Genomic DNA, 24,312 nt, shown 5'->3' on the forward strand with positions numbered 1-24,312 from the left:
GGCACTGCTCAGAGAGAATGTTGAAAGCTAATATAAGTTTAAAAAAACTTTACAAAGAGTGAACACCAAAAGAAAACTGTAGACTGTTTAGAAAGCAGATGAAACTGGGAATGAATTGATGAACTTGAGTACCTGCGTATGTGCATGGACTTGAATCTTTCTGCATCGGTTGTTCTATAGGAATCTACATCAGGTACCTGTTCTTGCCCAGGGGTCAATAGAATAATGGGAAGAGGGGGATGCAGGAGCGGGAATAAGAGTCTAGTAAGTAACTGCAGTCATAATCACACAGCTTTTAAACTTGTTACTACATGTTTGCATCAGTTTCATTTTACATCAGGAAGAGAAATTTCTCTCTTCCAAAACGGTCTTAATTTCTACCTCTACTTACAATAAGTTACACGTTTATTTATTTAAATAATTGTAAAACATTTTAAATTTTTTTTGCCATTTTTTTGTGTTTTTGTTTGTTTGTTTGTTTTTTAAAGAGATTAAACTATAAGCAAACACACATACAACAACATTTCATCATTCAATTCAGGTTTCGTTTTAAGAAAGTCTTCCATGCTGGTACCCTGTTTTGTTCAATTTTTTCTGCATAAACTAAATTGGTATCTGAAAGGCTTCATAGAAAATAGAAACTTTCAACTTTTTTTCCTACAAAGAAAAACAAATAGTATCCAAAATATTAAGCATGAATTGTTTGCCAATTTTTTTTTCTTAAATATTTTACAAACATAGGAAGGTGGTTCTTATAATGTTCATAACAAATTGCATTTCTGCTTTTAGCACTGACTACGTCAATGACATCTTTTGTCGTTGTCCCCAAGAGGGTCAGTTTGTGTAGCCACCATCAGAGCTACAGGAGAAATGTGAGAACAGATAAGATGCGGCTCCTCATACACCCAAATCTGTCCATCATGTTCATTTTGGGGGCACGACTCTCCCCAAAGAGCTCATAGTGCTTTCTTCATTATTCGTCCATTCGAGTAAGTAGTTTTTGTGCTATAAGAAAGCAGTTCTTCCTCTTCTTTACATTGGGGGCACGACAAGTCCGGTCATGGCTGCAAGGAAAGAGGGACACAGGCATGAGACTCAGAGGCTTTTTACATTAACGGCTATAACCCAGAAAGAGGGGCAGGCGGGGGGTCCACAGAGTCTGATGCAGTCCGGGAGATGGTGCCCTCAGCTGACACGGAAACCCATTCTCTCCGGGCCTAGTCTAGCAGACAGCCTGTGGAGGTACTGAAGCCTTACAGATCACTGAAACATAAACAAAGCTTGTTGACATTTTGCTTGGGAGGCCCAAAGTTAGGTTTTGTTCGTTTTATAGTAATAGGTTGAATATATGACATAATGAACATAAACATGTAAACCAGATTGTACTATATGTGTGACATATTTTTCATTATTCAACTAGAATAATTTCTAGATTATACAGTTCCAAACCGCTTAGTTGAAACAGGAAAGCACACTCCCGGTGCCAAGCCCACTGAGTTACTTACTAGGCATCATTTATGACAAATCAGACTTTCCATCCATCTTAGGTGTCTATCCATTCTAGTTGAAATTTGAATTTTCTAGCTTATATTTTCTAACTAGCTCATCTTCCTTCAATTCTCACTGCTGCTATGTGATACTCATTCACTAATAAATGCTGATCCACTGGAACAGATGATTCAGTTTAGTTCCTAATTTGGGAGTCTCTCGAATCTCCACTCTTTGTCCCCTATTCAAGTGCATTGTCCAACGCTTCCTCCATCTAGTTAAGAGAATATGAGCAATGCCTGTCTAGGTGGCCTCAGGTCCAAGGCTTCCCCTTGATGTGAGCAATAAAGCAGCATCAGTACAATGTAGAAAAAACACAGAGAAAACATACCGCTCTGGCCTTAGCTTTCAGGTGATGAACCCATAGAACTTCCACATTCTTAGAAACTGACAGAAGAGGTTCCTGGCATCAAAACTTCAAACCATATCTAGAATTTGATCCTCTGAGTTTCATTACTTATGCCTTATCTAGGGCTTATCAAATAGCACAGAAGCATTTTGCTGAGTTGTGCTTACTAAGCTGATAAAAAAATGACCAAAATTCCCAACACCCCCCCTCTTCTCTCCCTTCTCCCCTTCCTCTGCCCCTTCTCTCAGGCCAGCTAGTTTTCTCGGGCAAAATTGTCAGCCATCTATTTCCCTGCCCATACAGGCTTTATTGAATGTTTGTAAGATCTGGATTAAGGTCTTACACGGCTAGCAAAGCCTTAATTATTTTTGCCTGTATTACTATATATTGAATCGATGTAACTTTTCAATAAAGGCAGTTCAATTCTGGACACTCCCTGATGATTTGGAGATATAGCAACCCTGGTAATTATCCTAGAGTGTAGGAGGTTTTATTATTTTATTTTATTTTATTTTTTTCCTGGAGGGAGCTGGAAAATGGATCGGGTGCCTAGTGCATAGTATTATCTCGACAATCTACACTCATCAGCCATCAATGCCTGATAGATGAGGTGGGGGTGGGGCGACGACCCGGCACGGACAGCTCTCTGGCAGGCGGTTCTGGCTCACATTTTCAACTTTAGCTTGTCTATTACACTTTAAACTCATCAGCCCCTTCCTCCCTTTTTCTGGGTCCTCAGAGAGTTACCTAGGGAGCTTATTAAAAGGGCAGAGATGCTCAAAGAACAAGATCCACTGCGTTCCAGAAAAACAACAGATTTCATATCATTTCCTTCTTCCTAGTCTCGTGTCGGGCACTGGGTAGGCTGGATCTCTGCTACATGGAAACCCTGACATTTTGCTTGTAGAAACCATAGCCAAGAGACAGAAAGCAGACATTAATTGGAGAAAAAGGAAACATTTTCAGAGAGTGGTGGGGGGAAGGGAGAAGGCTTAACTGTACTTTCTCTAATTTCTTTTTACCTTTGGCATTTCACAGGAAAGCAATAATCTCCCTGTGGTCCAGGTGGGGAGTGGTTATGGGTGAAAGGGGAGAGAGGAATTGCACTATTTGTGTCCCCAGAGAGACACTGGGCTGTCAGAACACAGGCTCTGGAGTCAAAATGTCTGAGGCCAAGTCATCAGTTACTTGTTATTTGGCCTTGGGGGAGCTTTTAACTAAAAATGGTGATAATGGTATGGCCTTCACCTTCAGGTCACATGTGAGCCTCAACAAGATAATTCATGTAAAGCACTCAATTCAGCATTTTGCACAGTGGTTAGTAAGTGTTAGAGAGTGTTGGTGGCACCTGTCCTCTGCACATCGCTAAGACCATCTCACGATGAGTCAAGAGAAGAACCTCTCCATCAGCCTGTGCTCACACACGCCCTCGGACCACATTTTCACTCTCTCACTGTCTATCTCTAAAGAGATGGAAAGTCCTGCTTATCAGCCCCTGCCATCCCAGATTCCGTCACTCAGTGAGCAGTATTCAATGTTAGCTTTGTTTTCTCCTTTCAACATCAATGGACCTTGGACTGTTGGGCCTCGAGTTTCTTCTATTTAATTGGTCCCAAATGAGGAAGAGTGAATCAAGCCCCTGAAAAGCATCCTTTGTCAACCCTGGCCTTCTCTCTGCCAGGCTCGGTGAAGTATCCTCTACCTTTCCTGTTCTTCACACAAATTACTTCACAGTAACCTTTGGAGTTAGCGTTCAGCTTTCCTCTTTAACAGACTAGGAAACTGAGGCTGTGAGATGACAATGACTTGTACAGATTCACACAACCTGGAAGCAGGTGAGCTAGAATTCCAACACACATCTAGTGATGTTGACCCTAGTGTTTTTCCACTGGCTGATACTCAGAATTCTCCTTTTGTCCCTCTACACATTACTTTCTATTTTCAGAATTGTTTGTAATTTTTTTAGGCTACAATCCTAATTTAAGTGCTTCCCTTCTCCTTCTCCTCCCCTGCCTCCCCACTGTCTGGCTCCTTTTTGTAAGGTTCAAATCACCAGAAAAACTTGGGGAAAATCGCAGGATCCCAAAGAACCTCGGAACTTCATAGTGATGCCATAGAAGTGAAACCAGAGTCCAGAGCTTGTGCCTACGTGTAACCAACTAAGTCATCACTCCTACAGACACAATCAAGAATGTGCAGCTCAGCCATTCTCGCAGCCTAAGCCTTCTGACCAGTGCTGAACAGAAGCTCTCATGGCTGAAGACCATGAAAAGGGTCTTCTGGCTATTTTGGCCACTGCTGCCCGCACGTGAAAACCTCACTATGACCACACAGATTCTTCCAGCTCTGGACCAACTTAACCCTAACCAGATAACACAAAGGGGGCCTTGGGCATGCAGCAATAGACAGGGTGGGGATTCCAGGCCACGAGAGCCAGTGACAAATTCGTCCTTGCATCCCTGAGGACCTGTACTTGGGAAGGCCGCACAGGTGGGTCTCCCTGGACAGGACAGATCCAGGGAATCTGAGAAAATCAGCTCTACTTCCCCAACTCAGTGTACTTCATGAGAGGGGAGGTGGGGGAGGGGTGGCAAGAGGAAGTCAAGTCTTACTTTTATTCCTCAAAGTGAAGCTGAAAATATTTGCAAGAGTTGCCTGAATGAGGAAAGGGCTGCCCCCTTCCATCTTTCTCCTCCTTAGCCTTTCTTGGGCCTCGCACTCTGAGTCTCCCCAGTGAGACCTGTGTGGCTCCCATTTGGTTTAAGGGACATGACTAAAACCAGAAAACATGGAAAGTTCACTGAAGCAGTCATGAGGAAGGGAAAGTTACAACAAATATTCGGCAATCATTTTCATTTCCCAGGCCAGGGATGAAGCCATCATGGAAAAAGTTCTGAGCATGTGACCTAAGGATGGGATGGAAACCACTGGTTTGATGAGAGATGAGGCAGGTGGAGACACTTAGCTATAAGCTGAGCCTGTAGTTGGAGATATGTATATGTACAGTTTTTTTCCTCGATTAGACCCAAATGCTTTTTCTAGTCAGAAGGAAAAGAATTTTCAGGGACTCAATTCTGAGTGCTGGGTTTTCAGTTCTCATTTGACACTTTCTCTGCCAAGTCAAGTGACTTCAAAGAGACACCACTGTCTCTGATGGAAGGATGGGACAGGGACCTAACACACCTCCCAGAGCTCTGGTCAGCCCCAATCGGCAAATGAACCTTCGCAGGTGTCCCCAAAGGCTCGGGAACCCGTTTGTTATCATAAAGCCTGTGGGTAGATGCGGCCCCAGGGACAGCATAGCTCATCCAAGGCTCCGCTGACCTCAGGGGCTTTGATCCACGAGGGGTTAACCAGACCCCTGCCCTTTTTGGTTTAATCCAACACTGCTGATTGTGAATGTTTTCATGTCAAGACACGAGAAGCAGCCCCAAAATAATGTGGGTCGTCAGGACCCACAGCGCTCAGCAGTTTCCAATTTGCTCTTTTGCCATCAGCTGCCTCCCATTCACACTGAGATGATTAGATTCTCATGTACTCATCACATTTGTGTTACGTCATGTCATATTACATTTTAGAACATTGCTCAAAAATGGATTTGACGGGTGATTCATTTTTGCGCTTAGACGCAGTATGTCTTTTTTTCTCTCTTCTCTACCCCACCCCGATCAGGCACCTGCTATCAATTTGATTAGATGTAACCAGAATGCTCAAAACTTTCTGGTGCTGCTGATGGAGCCTGTGCATTTGTGCCATAAGGATGTGCGTGCACCACAGATGGTGAGCTGATTAAGTAAGCAGTAACCATCATGTGGCATCTGATGTGGTGACCAGGCACCTCCTAAGAAACAGAGACATGGCCTTGTGGAAAGCAAAGGTCTAAAGAGTCCAGACGCTCCTGGAAGGTATGTATGGCTCGACCACATTTAATTCTGCGATCCTGCAGAGTTGTCTGACTTCTCCGTATTCCTTCATCTTGTTCTTGGGTGGAGTACTAGCCCAGTTGTATAAACTAGCTGCATGCTGATGAAAACATTAAAGAATCTCTTTGCAGGTAAATGGCTAGAGATATAGAAGAATGCTATGCTGTTTGCCCTTTGCTTGTCCTGTGGCACATGTATCACGCTTACTCCCAACCTTTTCTTACCTCTGAATCCATTTCCATTGCCACTGGAGCAGGCGGGCGAAGGGGAGCCTTGGGGCCTGATGACAGGGGCAAAGGCACTCTTCTGTTTGACAGCAGGAAAAACTGAAGAGGAAAATGGGAGGATGGAGGACGTGCTGGAAGATCCAACAGTGGGACTTGATGACATGACTGGAAAGCAAATGCACAATCCTCGTTTAGCAAGGGGCATATCGAGGAGTTAATTTCTTCCTTCAGTACATAGAACCTGTACACAGTTATTGAGAAATTACTCATTTGTTCCAGGCATTGTTCCAGGGTCCAGGGATTAAAAAATGTTGAATGCGACAATGTCCCTGCCCTGTCCAGTGAGAGGAAAATACAAACAAAATAACTAAGAGGGTAATAATCCTTTTGGAACAATGCACGCAACGCTGTGGGGGAGACACAGCAGGCAGAGTGCTTTTCTACCCGGGAGAGTCAGAAAGGCGTCAGCAGGAGGTGATTTTGTGATACGTCTTCACGTCTTCATTTGTGAGTAGAAGCTTGACAAGACAACACCAAGATCAACATCTGAAAAATCATCAAATCTACTCAAGAAGAAAAACCTTTTTTTTTTTTTTTTTTTCCACTCTAAAAAGAAGTCCTGCATGGGAGCTATGTACTTCCCTGGCAATTCTAGGGGCTCCAGAGTTTTGAGGTACAGGGTTAACATTTCTCAGAGAGTGTCATCCGTACGGGGCCACTTCCTCATTAAATGTAAAAGTTTATTAACATTTAGGAGATTACCTCCTTCTCCCTCTGCTTTCAGAACTCCTGGGAAATAAAGCTGCAAGTCAGCCTCCTCTGATGTAATGCACGGAAAAAAAACACCAACATTAACGTTAAAATTACTTAAAGGAAGCCAAAAGCTAAGTGTTGTAATTTCCAAGAAAAATAAAGGCAATTTACACAATAAAGTGCCCCACCTCTTAAACTCAGATACTCCACCAGGTCCCATCACACAAGTTAATTTTATCTTCCGTATTTGACTTGTTCAAGAAAGGGGTAAAATAGAGTTCACAAGGGTAAAATTGTTAGATATAGCATCCTATAGTAGAAGGTCAAGTTTCAGAGACTCATTTTAACAGTCTCAGAATTCTGAACTGTCCAAGTCATATGACTTGATAAAAGAATTCCTGGAACCTAATGGCAAAGCCCATGATGAAGGCTGGGAGTGTTAACTTCTGCTTCATATCTCCAGCTACTCCATAATTAAATTTCGAAAGTAGGGACTTATGGTTCAAAGACCAAGGACAAGCTGAATTGAAGGTCAAATGTTCTGACATCCTGTGTAAGACTGCATCCTGGCTTCCCTTGTCTCATAATAGTAAGATCTACGTTGGGCTATATTCATACAATTGCATTAAAAGCAATCATACAGCATACCTCCAATATGATGTCTCTTATAGCTGACCTACAAACCAAAAACTTCGATGAATGAGATTTATCTAAAAACTGCTTATCCTTAGGTAGTTCTGTTTTAAAGAGCTATGCAGAAGGAAATGTCTGAGTACATTTCTGTCTTTCCCCAAGTAATATGACTTGAAAGAAAAAATTGGGGAGGAGGATAAAGACCTGTAAGAATCTCATGTAATACTTAAAGATGCAGATGAAGAAGATATTGGGCTAATTCACTAGCATTATAGGATAGGATACAGGGGTAAGCATTGGTTTCGGATCCTAGTCATGGTTCCAAGCAAAATCTCCTCTTCTTGCCTTGGTTTTTGCATCAATGCAATGTGTGTAGGAGCAGGAAGGGAGAGAACCTCTCTCCTTTGGGCGAGGTACAGAATTGGAGGCTAAAGAAAAGCTGAGACTCAGGAGACCCTGATTCTGACCACAGTCCAATCGCTGCCTCACCACGTGATCCAAGTAGGCACCGAAATGGCACCTCGGTTTCTGCGTCTGCAATAGCCATGTCATACACCACAGCAGAGGAGGAGTTTTATAATATAAATTAGTTTCACATGCACATACTTGATTCCATTTCTATTCAGCATCCAACCTACTTTTACAAATATTTGTTTTCCAGTAACAGATCCTAACCTAAAGTGGGTTCATTAGGTAAATGTGGCTGCCTCTCAGCAGGAGTCACCTCAAGCTTTACTAAATGGCATAAAGGAAATGTTGGGAGTTGAATAAGCACAGAGCTATAACATGCCCATTTAAACTCTTTTTTTTACAAGACTCTGTCAAGTGCCAACTTACACTCAAGTTAATTTAAAATTTAATGCAACTATAATAAAAATCCTAAAAGGAATTTTATGTGTACATGTCAGCAAACGTAATTTCTGTTTATCTATTAAAAACAAACAAACAACAACAATGAAAAGTTGTAAGAGCCAGAAAGTTTTGTTAAAAACTTTTTAAGTAGTAAGGAGGTATTTATCTTAACAGATATTAAAACTTAAAATAAGTCTACATCAATGAAATCAATGTTATGCTAGCATAAATGTAGGCAGACAAATCCTTGGAGAAAACGGAGTTCAGAAACAGACCTAGAGTATATATGAAAATTAAAATTTAATAAAAGTGACATTTCAAATTAATAGTGAAATAAATGCATGGGAACAATACACTAGCCATATGGATACTAAATTTAGGGTGCTTCCTCATGTTAAACACTAAAGTAAATCTAAGTAGATTAAAGAGTTATTTGTAAAAACAAAATTATAAAGGTGCTTGTAGAAAAATTAGGAAGGTTATATAATTTACATAATCCTTTCAATCCCAAGCCTAAAAAGAACATCACAAGATAGATTTTCCACATGACAAAAAACTTCTGCAACACACAGAGAAAAGACAAATGACAAAGTAGGGAAACTATTTTCGATAATTTTTTAGATGTGTTCATATCCTCAAAAGCTAATAAGTTATTATAAATTAATTAGAAAAAGAAAAAGATCCTAACAGGCAAAGGAGATGAAAAGGAAAGTCACAAAAGGAGAAATAAAAATGACCAAAAGAACTTTATAGGCCGATAAATGTTCAAATGCACATTAAAACAGTAATGAGCCGTTATTTTCCATTTACCAAACTGATGAAGATTAAGAAAAAATTAACGGGGCAGGAAATGGATCCTCTTTCTTTCCTAAAGGGAGCCTTAACCCCTCTGAGGGACTTTGGCACCAGGTACTAAAGCATTTGTATTTTTAAATGTGCATATTTTTAAACCCAGTAATTTAATTTCTAGGAATTAATTCCAAGGAAATAATCATAAATATGCAACAACAAAAAAAATAGATCCAAAAACATTTGTATAATCATAAGAAATTGGGAAATAATATAGTTTACCCTATTGTTGGATAAGGTAAACTATATTAAGTCCAGAAAATGGGACTCTATGCAAACATTAAAACTAATGTTGGAGAAGAAGCTTTAGTGACATGTAAAGATATGCCTCCTTGGATGAATAAAGCAGATTATATAATAACGTATACATCGAACTCACTTTTATTTTTTAAAAGACATACAAAGCAAAAGTTTAGAAGGATGTGATTTACATCCAAACTTTTAATGATGCTATCTCTGACTGATGGGATTATGAATATTCTTAAACTTATTTCTTTTATTTGTCGATATTTTCAAATTTTTCTACAATGAACATGTATTACTTTTGCTGTATCAGAAAACAGTAAAAGTTGTTAAAATAAACAAATAAAAAATCTCTACTTCTTTGGTAAAAATAAGATAATCCTTAGCAATAGGCATAATAGCTATCTTGGATGGTAAGGTTCCTCTTCAATTTACTTCTTGTAAACTGGGTTGTCTGTTTACCTTTCTGTTACAAAAAACAAAGAGACTAATAAATTCTCAAATTTCTGGGAAAAGCTTGTTTATTGTAGTTAACTTTACTAAGCAAACATCACTCCTAATACCTGTTCTCCATTCTTAGAACACGGGTCTGCACCTTTGACGGATTTTATAGAGCCTAGCTTTGTATCTGTAACTTTGGTAATTTTTCCACTTTTATTCTACTCTCTTTCATCGATATTACGGCAGAATGCCATTAGCTGTGTATCTGAGCAGACACTGCAATTTTAAGAATGTGTCTATCCATGACCAGAAGGCTATACTTTAAAAGTTAACAATGGTTATCTCTGCATAGAAATGCCATGTGTCATTTTTCTTTTATTTTTTACATATACACGCTTCTCTAACTGTCTGTAATGAGAATGTTACTATTGTAATAGGATATTTTTTCTTTTCTGAAGAAAAAGACAATAGAAAGATATCAAAACGTTAACAAGTTTTTTTATAATGGAAGTAGGCTTTCTTTTTAGAACAATTTTCATGTGTTCCTAATAATTATTTAATATTTAATATTCTATAATAGAAACTGCCTTGGTATTTATTTTTGAAAATATAAAAATACTGAGGCCCAGGGCACAGTCTAAGGCTGTGTGAGTGAGGTAGGAGTCCCTGAGGGCGGGTTAGATTTCTGTCTTATGGATTCTCTTCCAAACTTCGGAATTGCTTGGTGGCCATTGAAGAAGTGGTCCCCTGGATGTTGCAAGCTTGTTGAGCAGGCCACCTTTGGGAACGCCAGAGTGCACCATTTTGGGGAAGTCGATCTCACATAGTCGCAATTGAGAATTTCTCTGGACATCTCTCTCTCTATGGATAGAGGCCAAAGTAAAGGCCAGCACGTCTGGCCCAGAAATCTCTGTGATCATGGGGAGTTAAGGAAAAATCGCTTTTCTTCTCATAAGGATTGATTAGCTTGCACGGTCCCAGCTGGACCTCACCGGGCACACATCCTCCTTTGCACTGAGCCATTGCATTTGTTGGCACTAAGGAGTCTGTCAGCATTTCATTATAACCCCCTATTGTCAAGAGTTTAGAATTCAGCCATAAAAACATGCACTGAGCTGGAACTTGGCACACACTGCTACCGCCAGGAAGTGAAGTTTGTATATGAAATTGAAAAAACATCTGTTTGGACATTTTTGAAGTGGCGTGAGAGCAAAAGCAGTAAAGATGCAGGTTTTTGATACTCTGCGTTGGCCGTAATGCGAGTCAACTTGACCGAAAGGCTTGGCTTTATTATTTTTAAGGTCTCTGGTGAGAGATTGCACCGTGGCCTAGCCATGTCAGACTATTTTAAAAGATAAAATGAAAAATCTAAGAATGGTGTTTTCAGAAACAAGCAACTGAATTAATCAACTGGTTTCCCCAGGCTGTTTTTTTTGTTGTTGTTTTGTTTTGTTTTGTTTTGTTTTGTTTTGTTTTGTTTTGTTTTTGTATTTCCCAGACAACTTAAGACTTAGCTGGTTAGAAACACAGGTCAGATGCTAGTGTAATGAACTCCGTAGAGTATTCAGTATTTTTGCAGTAGAGGATTTTATTGTAATGAATGCACTATTTGGAATCTCATTCCCAGTCTTCAACTCCTTTAGACCCTCAGAAAATGAAGGTGCAAGAACCACACAGACCCGGTAGCTACAAAGAGGAGGTTCTCGGCTGTATTTCCCACTCCTGTTGGGCAGGGTACCTTCCCCTTTCTATTTTATATATGTTGTCTTGTTTAATTTGAATATTTTCTGTGGCAGTGGATTGAGTGATCAAGAAAGGACAATGGAAGGAAGCTGTCGCTTGCTGGTGTGGGAAAGTTTCCCCCCTACCAAATGAATTATCAGGTAAAAAACATCAAGTAAACAACACTCAATGGACATTTTTATTCTACATGTCTATTATCTATCTATCTATCTATCTATCTATCTATCTATCTACCTATCTATCTATCTATTATCTATCTATCTATCTTTCTATCTATCTATCGAATCATCTATCATCTATCTATTCATCTATCTCCCTCTCTCCTCTCCCTCCCCACTCTCTCCCCCAACCCACCCAAGCCGCCTTATCTTTTTTCTCTCTCTCCCTCCCCCATCCCCACATTATACTCTATATTATTATACTATTTTTGATTTACAAGACTGAAAATTTCATACAGTTCAAGTAAATACACACATTTTATTCATAAATATATGATTAAACATGTGAAATTGCCATTTTTAGAAATAAAAAAGAAATAATTTTATATAGTTCAGCCTAATAATATACTATAAATGTATGAAACATTTCTTGTAGTGTTGAATAATTAAAAAACATGGTATTCTGAATCTGATGGCATGTGTTCTAGTCCCATTTTTACTATTTATTGGCTATGAATTCTTGAATGATTTAATAACATTTAATATCTTAGAAGAGTAATAATGATGGTAATAATTATTACTATTATTATACCTACATCATAAGGTTGTTGTGAGGCTCTGACTGAACTTTATATGTAAACATGCTTTTTAGGCTATAAAGTGGAAAGTAATTATGAATATCTCTTGTTGCCACCCCTGATATGTGACATTATTTACACAAGGGCTCTCTTGCCCTTGTATCACTTAACAAGGGCTGTTGAAGACATGGTCCCTTCCTTACACAGGGTCCCTCCCTCTCCACAGGGATGCATAGAAGAAACCTCTCCAACGTCTCAACAACAGAAAAAATCTAGTTTCTCCTGCATAATAATGTATGGACATTAAATCTTATAACAAATAGTGTTTCTGTCTTTGCTTTACCATGCTGCAAGCCTTTGAACCAAATTAATGGCTCCCTGAAATAACCAAATGGTATCCATACCTGCCCTTGGCTTTATCTAACTATTCTTTCCATATTTTTTCTTCTACCTCAGTTTATTATAGTTTCTATTTTATACTTTCGTACTACTCAACTGACCACTAATTTCCCCCAAATGTTTTTGGAATAAAGTAAGGTAAAAAGAAGTGAAGAAATAAGCAAATCAAGCAAGCAATAGTTTGTTTTCCTAGATCACTCTGATCTAATTGATCTGGTCCATACAACAAAACAGAACAGGGGACTCATGTCCTCGCATTGACAAGACCGAAGTTGTACTAAAAGAACCAATCTCTACCACCTCTGCTACCTGTTTACTAAGTCCTTGTCACATTGAGTAGAGTGTTGAGTGTAATGAATCAAACAGATACCCCAGAAATAACGCATGGGTGTGTGCTGCCAGGGAACCACAGACCCAAAGGCTAAGAGAGGCAGCCTCCACATCCTTAGCATGTCATTTCCTGAGCTGTGGTGGAAATGGCTGTGTGCCATCCTTGTCCCTGGAATGAGAGAACTACTCAGGGCAAACAGAGGGTCTGTCGCAACAATATCCAGCATTTCAAGAACACCCCACTCAATCACTTAGACTTTCCACAGTGGCTTCTCTCCTGGCCTGAAGTATTTCCTAAGTTTGAAAAACACGTATTTTCTCAGGCTCCTGGGACCATTGTGTAAGTTCCCAGCTTAGCCCCCAGAGCAACCTGAATGAGTTTTTATAACTTCCTAGACTAGGTAGCTTGCCACTAGCCCACAGATCAGGATTAAGAGATTCTGTCTCTATCCATTCATCTATTGATGGACTGTAGGCTGCATCCATATCTTGGCTATTGTAAATAATGCTGCAAGGAATGTAGAGGTGCACATACCTTTTTGAATAAGTGTTTTCCTTATTGTTGTTGTTGTTGTTTTTGATAAATACCTAGAAGTGGAGTTGCTGGGTCATGACAAGTTTGCATGGTGACAGATGATTACTAGATAGGTGATCTCATTGTAAGGTGTATAAATGTTGAATCATTATATTGTACACCTGAAACTAACATAATATTGTATACCAACTATACTTATTAAAAAAAAAAAAAAGAGGTTCTGTCTCCATATATCATACTGTCACAAGCAGTCAAGTTCCATCTGTTTAGGAGGAGACAGTCAGGCAACAAATGAAGAAGGGAGCATAGTGTGATGTACAAAATAACTTGAAGTCATAAATTCTGTGTCCAAATTATTGCCCTGCTTTATTCTGTGTTTTCTTGGGTAAGTCAGTTAACTGCAGTGCACATAAAACTCCTCACCTATAACAGGGAGATGAAAATACTGACCTCAGAAAGTTCTTATGAAGATTAAATATAATATCACATCTGAAAGTGCCAGTGAAAAGTGTACAACAGGTTAACTGAAATGGAATCTGAATTCCTCACTCCCATCTACACAAGCCACATATACTCTTTCTCTGTGAAAAAGGAATAGTTTTGCTCTTTTTCTTTTCCCCAGAGGCTTTCAGTAACCAAATGAGCCCAAGTACAGCTAAGGGAAAAAAAAGGCAGGAAGGATACTTCATCAGGAAATTGGGCTCTTCCTTGAGGAGTCAGTAAGACATAGACATGCAACAGTTCCTCAGAAGGCTGCAGAGTAAAACCCAGGGACAGAGAGACAGGGAGAGGCGTGCAGTGGAGAGGGCACTTACTTCCATAAGGGGATCCTGTTGGAGAGCCGTTTAGAAATCCTGGTGACCCTGGGACACCCAGGTTGGCCATGGGGACATTGCTGTAGCCATTCATACTGTTGCTGGAGGTGCTGTAATTAGACTGCTGAGGGGTGGAGCTGGAAGAGTAGCCCCGTGGAGAGATGCTGCTCGTGTTGCGGATATATCCTAGACAACAAAGAAAACTGGGTAAATTAACTGGTGTGTGGCACATACACACAGAGCAGGCCAAATATGGCAGCAAAGGGCCACATCGTCCTTCTGCTGTGGAGTACCACCAAGCCAGCCCCGAACAGGGTGAAAAGTGTGCATTTTGCCTTCATCTTTGGTACCTTCCTCTCCTTTCCCCCATGCTCCACAAGGCCAGGCATCTGATCATCCCTCTTTTCTCTTCTTTCACATCTGCAGTGATCATCTCCCATTCATATTCATATGAAGGAATGAATAACTAATGGCAGTGTGCAGCGACATCACCCAAATCATATTTCACTAGAGCCCTATGAGATATTACTAGGTATTACTGAGAAAAGCATTGCATGGCCAGATATAGCTTGGCAGATGTTTCATACTGCAGCTATTCCTTGAAGATTTACATATGAAGGGTCTAGAGAATAAGTAAACTGGCTTAACTTTGCTAACCTAGTGTTTCTCAAATTTAACACATAGCATCTTTTCTGGGGGTGGTGGGGAAAAGGTATTCTAATAATATCTCAAGGGCCACTAGTATTCTGCAAATCACAGCTTTGGAAATGTTAGTTCAAAGTTGTTACTATGCCCTGGGTAGGGGTGGGGAACATTTTTTTCAAAAAGTGTCGATAAGTTTATCTAAATGTGCTGTTCTTTGACTGAAGACTTGGAATTATTAGCAATCGAATCTGGATTAATCCAGGCTGTGTGATGGCAGAAGGGACAGTGAGAGTCCCCATACTTCTGAAACTCTAGCATATACTTTATCACCTAGTCTATCCTTAAATAACCCATTTTGGGTAACTGTCTCAAGAACTATGTAGGAAATGATCCAAATTTAAAAACATAAGAAAGGTAATATTATATTCCATTGCCCTTCTGTAAGAACTGTGCATAAGAATGAGGAATTCCCTTCCAATGGCTGAATGAAATTGGAATTAATAAAAATATCTATCCCAAGGTTAGGGAAATCATTAAGAATATTTATTTCTTCTAAAAAATGATTTATGATAAATTTAGCACCTTGGTGAAATCAACCTCAATGACAAAAATTTTTACATGATATACTTTTCATGTAAATTTTGTTGCTATATATTTGTATATGAGATAACACAAAAACAGAAGTTGTCAAATAAAGTAAGCCATTCATCCTTGGTTACTAGGAAAAGAGAGTTGGCTATAATAAATGATAATGACAATAACAGCTTTTTCCCATTATTTCTATTATCTGATTATTGCAATAGCAGAAGTATAAATTTTACTCAAATAATACCTGTAAATCTAGTTTCAATATGCCTAAACCCTCTTAAATCCAGAATAGCCAATTTTATCCTTAAGTATTTCCAGTGAAAGAGATTCTACCTAGTATATAAAAAGCTCAAAAATCTCACAATACACCACCTACAATGTTGAGATAACTCAATAGTATCTGATTGCATTGCTTATCTGAGACACACTCTTTTGATGGTATATGAATCAAGCTTCAACTCCTTCCACTCCAGCAGAAGTCATCTGCGACTCTCACAAAAGTAGTACCTTGATTATTTCCCTGTGTTGACTCTGAGATGCTGACTCCAAGTTGGCTGCCATAAGAATTGATGCCCATCATGCCACTGTGGGCTGGAGAGCTGGAGAGAGCCGGGATCTGGCTGGGATTCCTGGGGACACTGTAGAGGGCTTCAGCAATATCTGCAGCTCGCTTCAAAATGATGTCCTACAAAATGGCAGATTGAGGTGAGCATTTCGCCTGGCACAAAGGGTCAAACTCAGTGGAGCATAAGATGTGAGCGTCTAACCTGGTTATTGTGTGGTGTGCCATACAGAGCCTCCACAAGATCTGCAGCTCTTTTCAACAGCATTTCCTAGAAAGAGAAAAGAAAGAGTGGAGTATAAGCAAAGGAAAAAGTGGCAAACACAAAGGAAAATTATATGTAGAAGCGAAAAGTTCAGACATTCCCCCTAAAATGTAAATAACTAGCCAAGAGGCCCTATATTTGTTTTGAGAGGTATAATATAATCATACATACAAATCCCTCTAAAAATATGTATCTACATGGAATTCATCTAGATAAAATGTTTTCATAAATGGTTCTGTGACCAAAATAAAAACCAAGTTGAGGGTTGAGATGGTTAAATTCATAATGTCGTGAAAGTTTTACTAAGAACTACTTTCAGACTATTCCATTAAAGAATCTGGTACTCTAATTAACCAAGTATTCTTAAAATGATTGATTGACTTGTGTTTAGCTGCTTGCCAAGGAGTTGTCCATAGTACTGAAATTATCTTGGCAAGGCCTTCTGCAAAATCTTATTCTAATAAAGATGAATTCTTTCAATAATATTTCCCCCTGTTCGCTTTAAACAGAGAGAATCAGTGTTCAGTAATCCCTTTCCTCTCATTTTGTCTTTTCCACCTCCTGTTTTTAACAGCCTTTTAAATTGCTATTAACCTACTTTCCAGATATCATCTAATTTAATGGTGGGGCTGGGGATTTTTCCAAGTGGAAAATAAAGGTGTGATGTAGAAGCAACTGTGGTGCTTGAGTTTTACTCACAGTTCAGAAAACAGAACATGGCATATTATAAAGTGCGTGCTTTAAATGCAAATATAAATGTTAAAATTTAATAATTTCTTATTAATTGAACAGCTAATAAACTGATACATTTTTTAAAAAAAAAAAAGAAAGCTAAAATAATGGGCTAGATTCATGACATAATTTTCATAAGCAAGTTCATTTAAAAGTGGTGCATTTCATAGAAGTTTTAGATGGAGGGGTTCATTAAATGCCTGTATACACAGTAGGCCCTCAGTGAATATCTGATTGTGGATTAATGTGTCCCTGCAATTATGAGTAAGTAAAATTATATTTAAATACAAAGAAGTGGGAACTTATACTTTTAGGCAATTATACAATTATTGATCTTCATAAAGTTGGCAGTGTTTTATAAGCTGAATGCTCATAGTGTATGTTTTATAGGCCCAAATTTTCAGATTTCATATATCCTCAGAGATTAATTATAATATATTTCCTAGTTAGTAGATATTTTATATGCATATTGTATCTAAAGCTTAGCCAAATTTCAAGGCCTAATTTAATTTTAAAGGGATTTAAGTTCCTGGGTTTACCTAAATTTACTGAAGTTTTACAAGAAGTTTTTCACATATCAATTTCCAAAGCATTGTACCTTGGCTAATCTTTCAGGATCTCCGGGGTGCCTCGGGATGACCTTCTGCAGCCTCTGGAAGCCATAGTCTATGGTGGGTTCATTTAATGCTGAAAAATAAGAGTCCTCTTTCTGAGTATGTACCCTAACTAAGTCTTCTACAGGTAATAGAAAGGTTCTGATATTATCTAAGAATTGATACATAATGGACACAATCGGTTAAAGATTTTTGCTATTGACATTGTTTAATTCACACGTATAAGTTTGGAGTTAATAGTAATTTAATGTTTTCCCATTAGAATGATACTTAAAATTTTCAGGATGATTACAATTATTTTATCATTTTTCCCTTAAGTGCACACACATAATCCTCTGCTCACTCTCACAAATCAGATATATTACACAATTAATCATATCTTGATTTCTTATGAAGACAGTAAACTACCTTTACCTGCTTTTCCATTCTTCCCCTCTTTCCCAAGTATGCCTTTATGACCTACTAATTCTTCTCCTAAATACCACTATTTCTTAATTACTCACTTAAATATGAATATTTATATTCATATATATATACATATATATACCCTGTTCTTATGCATAACACACTTTCAGAATTTCCAATTATATTTCGTGACATGCGCATTTGTTTAATGTCAGGCTCCACCATATACTGCAAGTTCCCTAGGAACAGAACTCGTACTTGTTTTGCTTTGCCGCTGTTCTCACTGTTGGAGATGGTGCTTGGCAGATAGCAGGAACTTACTGTCAACAGTCGTAAAATGAGGGAGGGAGGGTGGGAAGGAGTGAATGAATGAATGAATGACATTTCAGCATTTCTACTGTGCCGAAGAGTTTTTGGAGTTGATTCCTTTATCCTTTTTCCCTCTTCCTCTCTTCCTCTACTTTTTAAATTTGTGATTTAAGTTTCATGGTTTTAAAATTAAAGCATGATCAAAGTAAAGAACAAAGATACAAAAAATAAAATAATATTCACCTGCGCTCCCATTAGGCAGCAGTAAGAACAGGTGTATTTCCTTTTTAATCTTCCTTTTTGCATTTTTGTTTTTATGACTATTTGTTGCTATTATTTTATCAAAACAACACTTTTTATTTTAAAAATATAAAAAATTTTAATATAGAAGTAAAAATAAAACCATCCAATACATCTGGGTTAACATTTTTTGCTTATATTCTTCCAGATTTAATACACACACATACTTAAAATTATTCAAAGACATACTATTCGCACTGTTACATAACCTACTTTTTATCCATTTAACAATATATCAAACTTTTCCCCAGGTTATTAAATATTCTTTGATAACATTATTTAAAATTCTGCATATTTTTCCACAACATGGTCTATAATTTATTTAAATGGCTTCTAATGTTTGGCATTTAATGTGATCCTAATTTCTCGCTATTATAAAAATAAGAACAATAATTATCCTTTGTGTATAACTTTAATTATTTCAATTGAAAAATTCCAAGAATTAGAATTACTGGGCCAAAAATTATGATTTTATTTAAGGCCTTTCATACACACTGTTTAATCACTCAGAAGAATGTACAAATTTATGTTCCCTTCGGCAATGCATATGGTCATTTTAACTTACATTTCTTTATTCATCAGTGAGGTTGAAATATTTTTCTGTACTTGCAGATGATTTTAATTTCTTTTTTAATTTCTGAACTGCTTATTAATAGTTTCTGCTCTCTCTTTTTTTAATTGGGGAGTAGTCTGTTTTTTTACTTCTAAAAACCCTTTATATTTTTAATCCTTTATCACCATGTTACAATATCATACCCCAGTTTGTCTTTAGGTATTATACATTATGATATAATACCTGATATGTGGAAAGACCATCTCAAATCCAAAATTTAGTAACCACACACACACACATACACACACACACAATGTGTGTGAATATACATATTCATAAATATATGAATTCTTCTTTAGGTCCACTACTAAAATGTGTACTACCCATCAAAACTTATAGGTAATAAATTTTTTGTTGTTCATTTTCTTTTTTTGCTATCTATTTCACTTTTCGTTGTTTTTATTGTGAATATGATTACCCTCTCATCACATTTTTTAAGAGTTTTCCTAGCACCTAGAAACACTTTTGGTTTTTATATGTCTATGCAGGCAGTGTGTGTGAGAATAGTATGGCAATACATGGTATAGACATTAAGAGAATCAGCTTCAGAGTCAAGTAGATCTTGGGTTTGATTTCCAGCTCCACCATTAATTTCTGAGAGCTCCTGAATCCATCCCATGAGTCTACTGTCAAAATTAAATGAAACGATTTATATAATGCCCTGCCCCTCACACACACACACAGTTCTTGGCACATAAAAGATCTTAACCAACTGTAGCTATCTGTTATTTTTTAACCAATGACAGATGTCATTATTTTTTTCTGCTCATTCTTAAACTTGTACATAATAGCATCTACATGTAATGATCATTTTGACTCCTTTTGATAGGTATGTTAATCTCATTTAGTTCTCTTAATCCCATTCTTGTGTTGGCTAAAACTTCCCAAACAGTACCTAAAAATAAGGATAATGGTGAATATTTTTGCTTGCTTTCCTCTAAATGGGAATGACACTAACATTTCACAATCGAATGGGTTGTTGGCTACTTGAGATAGATACTAGTTATCATGCTTTAACAATGGTTTTTATTAGGACTTGTTAGAATTTCAGAAAATTATAATCATATGAATTTTCTCCTTTTGCCAACTTATATTTTATAATCGATTTTCCAATATTTCACAATTAAATATTTAATCATGGGTGGGATATATAATTTGGTTAGTATATTTCTGAATTCAATGTATTAATATTTTCTTAAGACTACCGGTATTAAGATTAAATCAATCAAGTTACTGAGAATAGTGCCTGATGCATATTGTACACTCATCAAGTGTCAGTTATTATTATTGTTGCCAAGGATGTATGTGTCTATATCAGTCAGTGGGATTGTATGCATAGTGTTATACAGCTTCCAATTGATTTTTATTTTATATCAGCTTTGAAAAATAAATGGAGAGGCTTTCTATATTTTATCCTAAGCTCTATAAAACTTATATAGCATGGATATTACCTCTTGATCAAAAGTTTGAAAGATAACCACAGTGAGATTGCTCTTGTTAAGGTCACCAACAACATTTTAGCCAAACAAAGAGAACTTTCCCACTCTTACCTTAAGCTCAAGTAAGCATTTGACACTGGGAATAGTCTTCTGCTGGGAATACTTCCACCCATTGGCTTTCCTGAACACACACCGCCCCGTTTCACTCCAACCTCTTCAGCCACGATGCCGTCTCAGCCTGCTGAGAGGACTGCTGTTCCTGAAGACACTGTGTGAACGCTAGTGGCCCTCACAGTGGTTGCCAAGGAGTCTCCTGCTCTGTACACATACTCCCAGGGCAACCTCACCAGTGTCCCATGATTGCACGTAAACTACATGCCGACTATCACAAGTCTTCATCTCCAGTCCAGATCGCTTGCCTAACCTATCCAGCTACCTGCTGGAAATCTCCACTTGGGGGGTGGTCCACAGACCCCTCCCACTCAAGATAGCCCAAGCCCAAGAGATTCTCAGTGAATTTTACATCAGATTGCCAATCAGAAACCTTGGATTCATTCTTTTTTTCTCAATATCATTTGTATTTTTCTAGGAAAATCATGCATTTCATCAAGATTTTAAATGTTTTAGCACTGATTGTATATAGTAATTTGTTTAAAATTTGAATCTTTTATTCATGGTTCTTCCCCTCCCCCACTTTGTTGTAACTTTCCAAATGATCCTATTTCTAATTTTATCTTCCTTTTGTTCGAAGAGAATATCCTAAATGTTCTAGGTGGTTAGGTATTAAATCGTTAATAATTTATTCTAGTTAATTGCACTGAATTTAAAAAGGTGGCTTGCATAATATCTGCTTTTTCAAATTTATTACACTTTTGTGAATTAATATGTGTTAGTCTTGTATGTGTTCCATGGATAATGCTTTAAATGTATTATTTAATATCTTTTTGATCATATTAACATATTTTGTACATAAGTGCTACTATAAATTTATCCTTCCACGTGCCCTTGTATTTCTAATAGTTTTTTAATGTATGTATTTTCCTCTAGTGATTAGGAAGATACATATCCTATTTTAATTTAATAAATTTAGATTTATTTTAAAATATTTTATTTTTTCTAATTATTTGAGTCTGTTGAGCCCATCCCCATATAAAGAATTTTGTTTACCAACTTCTCTAGGTCATTCTCTCCACTTTTACACTTTTGTTGATAGTTTATCATCTTCAGCTAATATTACTATTATTACATTTCTTGTGACTTGAATCTTTTAGACATTAATTTTCATATTTACATTAAGCATCGTCATATTAACAATTATTTAGACAGTATATTTAACCACTTTCTCTGCTGCCTAATAGTCCTATGATATCACAACTTTTGCATTTCTGCGTTCTTCCTTGATTCATTTCTCCCACAATCCGGTTACATCAGTAAGAATAAGAGTTGAATTCTGTCCAGGCCCTTCTATAACATCTTTCTGTCTCCCTCACACATGAATGACAACTTCTCTGGATACAGACTGTTGGGTATACTCTTTTCCATTCAAAATCCAGTTTCTGCTTGTGTCCCCTACTTACCCTGAAACACATGTAAGAAGACCTGAGCATATAATTGGAATCATTCTGTAAACTTTTTTTCCCACTTAGCATTAGAATATCAGTAATTTCTGAAGTCTTTTTCTTTAATATTAGGATTTTTAGTGGCTGCAGTATTCAATAATGAAAATTGTCATTATCACTGTTAGAATTTACCAAAGGCTTACCATTTTACAGGACTTATGCTAAGCTTTATACACACATTAGCTCATTTATCCTCATGATAACCCCGTGACGTAGATTTGATTCTCATTTTAAATGCAGTTCCAGGCAGTCAAGATGGGATCTGTCTGTACCTCGGCTTCTCTAATCCAAGGCCTATGCTCTTAACTTTTCCTACTGTAGGACTAGAGATACTGTTCCCAGCCACACATGCCAGCAGCCCCCTCTGTACTTAGCTACTGAACGGGAGCCGGTGAAGAGCAGAGAAAGTGTTGAAAAGTGGCTGTGCCACCCTCTGTTTCCTCTCACCCACCCCCTGCACCGCCGCCCACCCCTCCCCCGAGCTGTGCTTCCTCTGCAGCTTCCAGCAAAGCGCTGCAGACCTCAAGAGGAAGCCCCGCGGGGCTGCCTGACTTCTCAGTCTCAGAGTGTGGGAGGAGGCCCCATTTGGTATCAATCAGCAAACACAAACAGCTGCCCGGTGCTGGAGGGTGAACAGACTTGGTGACAAAATGCTCTAAATCAATCATTGCCTCGTCTTTTTTTCAAATATGCGCCATTTCGTTACCTCGGGTGCCGATTTTCCTATATGGAGAAACGGAAATTATGGATATGGGTGTGCGCACAGCGTGCTGACTAGAAAGTAAGGGAATATCCCATAAGGTAGAAAATTGAACCCGCCAAGGTCCCCTACTGTCTCCATCACTGCCCTGGTCCTTTCCTTCCCATATGCATGGCTCCTCCCCCGGGCAAGTTCTCACCCCCTCTCCCTGGAGGTCTGCTGTCCACCCACTGCTCCACTGGTCTCCTTATTGCTCCATCTGCCCGCTGCTGGCAGAGCAATTATCTGAAGCTGGGTTCTCATTGGTACACAGAGGTGGGATGAAGATGATGGTTTTTCATAGAATTTATCCCACATTTGCAACCACTGTTCTCCCCTATTAGATAGAAAACCACCAGGACACAAGGGCAGTGTTTGATTTTCTTGCCTGCCTTTCCGTCCTCAGCTAAATCAGAAATAGCAGGCTATCTTGACCACATTGAGTCAGGAATTCATCCATGTTTCACACTAAATACGTAGATTAGAACACTCATCTATTTGTTATGTTGAGGTATTTTTATTTTCTTTTGCAAGCCCCTGCCACACTTCATAGGCATAAACTGTGAGATGGGTTATGTATTAGTCCAAGATGAGAAGACTGTAGTGAAACACACTGTCACTTATATGGGCAAGGAATAATGGCACCCATGTACACACACACACACACACACACACACACACACACACACACACAATTTAATCATGTGAACTTCTGAAATAAAAAACCATGACGTTGAAAGCGGTCAACATGAAACCATAAGAGGAAAAATGAGTTAATCTCTCAAGTGTTCAGCCTTGAAAACGTCGATGTTGGATCACAAAACTTTTACTTAGGTTCCAAATTGACTTCCCAACTAACTGGTTATTTTGCATCCTATAAGCTCAGCCTCATCTTGAATCCCAGCTTCCCCCCAACCCACCTCCCTGGGTGTTCTCTCATTTCAGGCCTGGTGTGAGCCAAGTAAACCTCAATTAGCTAATGAGGTGCCCAAGACCAGCACCAAGACTGTCTCTAAGGGCCAGCCAGATCATTAACTGCCATCATCAGTGTGAATTTACAACCTCTCCCACCACATGGAGTGCAGGGGCTGTGAGGTTCTGCCAAC

At 38.3% G+C, this 24,312-nt stretch overlaps 1 protein-coding gene across 2 annotated transcripts in view; it reads right to left on the reverse strand.

The window, feature by feature from the left end:
• Positions 1-466: 466 nt before the first annotated feature.
• The window catches only part of EBF2 (EBF transcription factor 2), a 179,869-nt gene continuing 156,023 nt past the window's right edge, over positions 467-24,312 (reverse strand). For both annotated transcript variants that reach the window (XM_016148163.2, XM_016148165.2), the window contains exons 11-16: positions 17,767-17,855; positions 16,377-16,442; positions 16,117-16,294; positions 14,377-14,562; positions 6,045-6,212; positions 467-1,064 (exon numbers count right to left, since the gene is read on the reverse strand). In XM_016148163.2, coding sequence (XP_016003649.1) covers positions 1,033-1,064; positions 6,045-6,212; positions 14,377-14,562; positions 16,117-16,294; positions 16,377-16,442; positions 17,767-17,855 — 719 coding nt within the window. In that variant the 3' untranslated portion in view covers positions 467-1,032. The remainder of the gene's footprint in view (positions 1,065-6,044; positions 6,213-14,376; positions 14,563-16,116; positions 16,295-16,376; positions 16,443-17,766; positions 17,856-24,312) is intronic.

The sequence above is a fragment of the Rousettus aegyptiacus genome, unplaced genomic scaffold, assembly GCF_014176215.1.
Source record: "Rousettus aegyptiacus isolate mRouAeg1 unplaced genomic scaffold, mRouAeg1.p scaffold_m13_p_16, whole genome shotgun sequence".
NCBI lineage: Eukaryota > Metazoa > Chordata > Mammalia > Chiroptera > Pteropodidae > Rousettus > Rousettus aegyptiacus.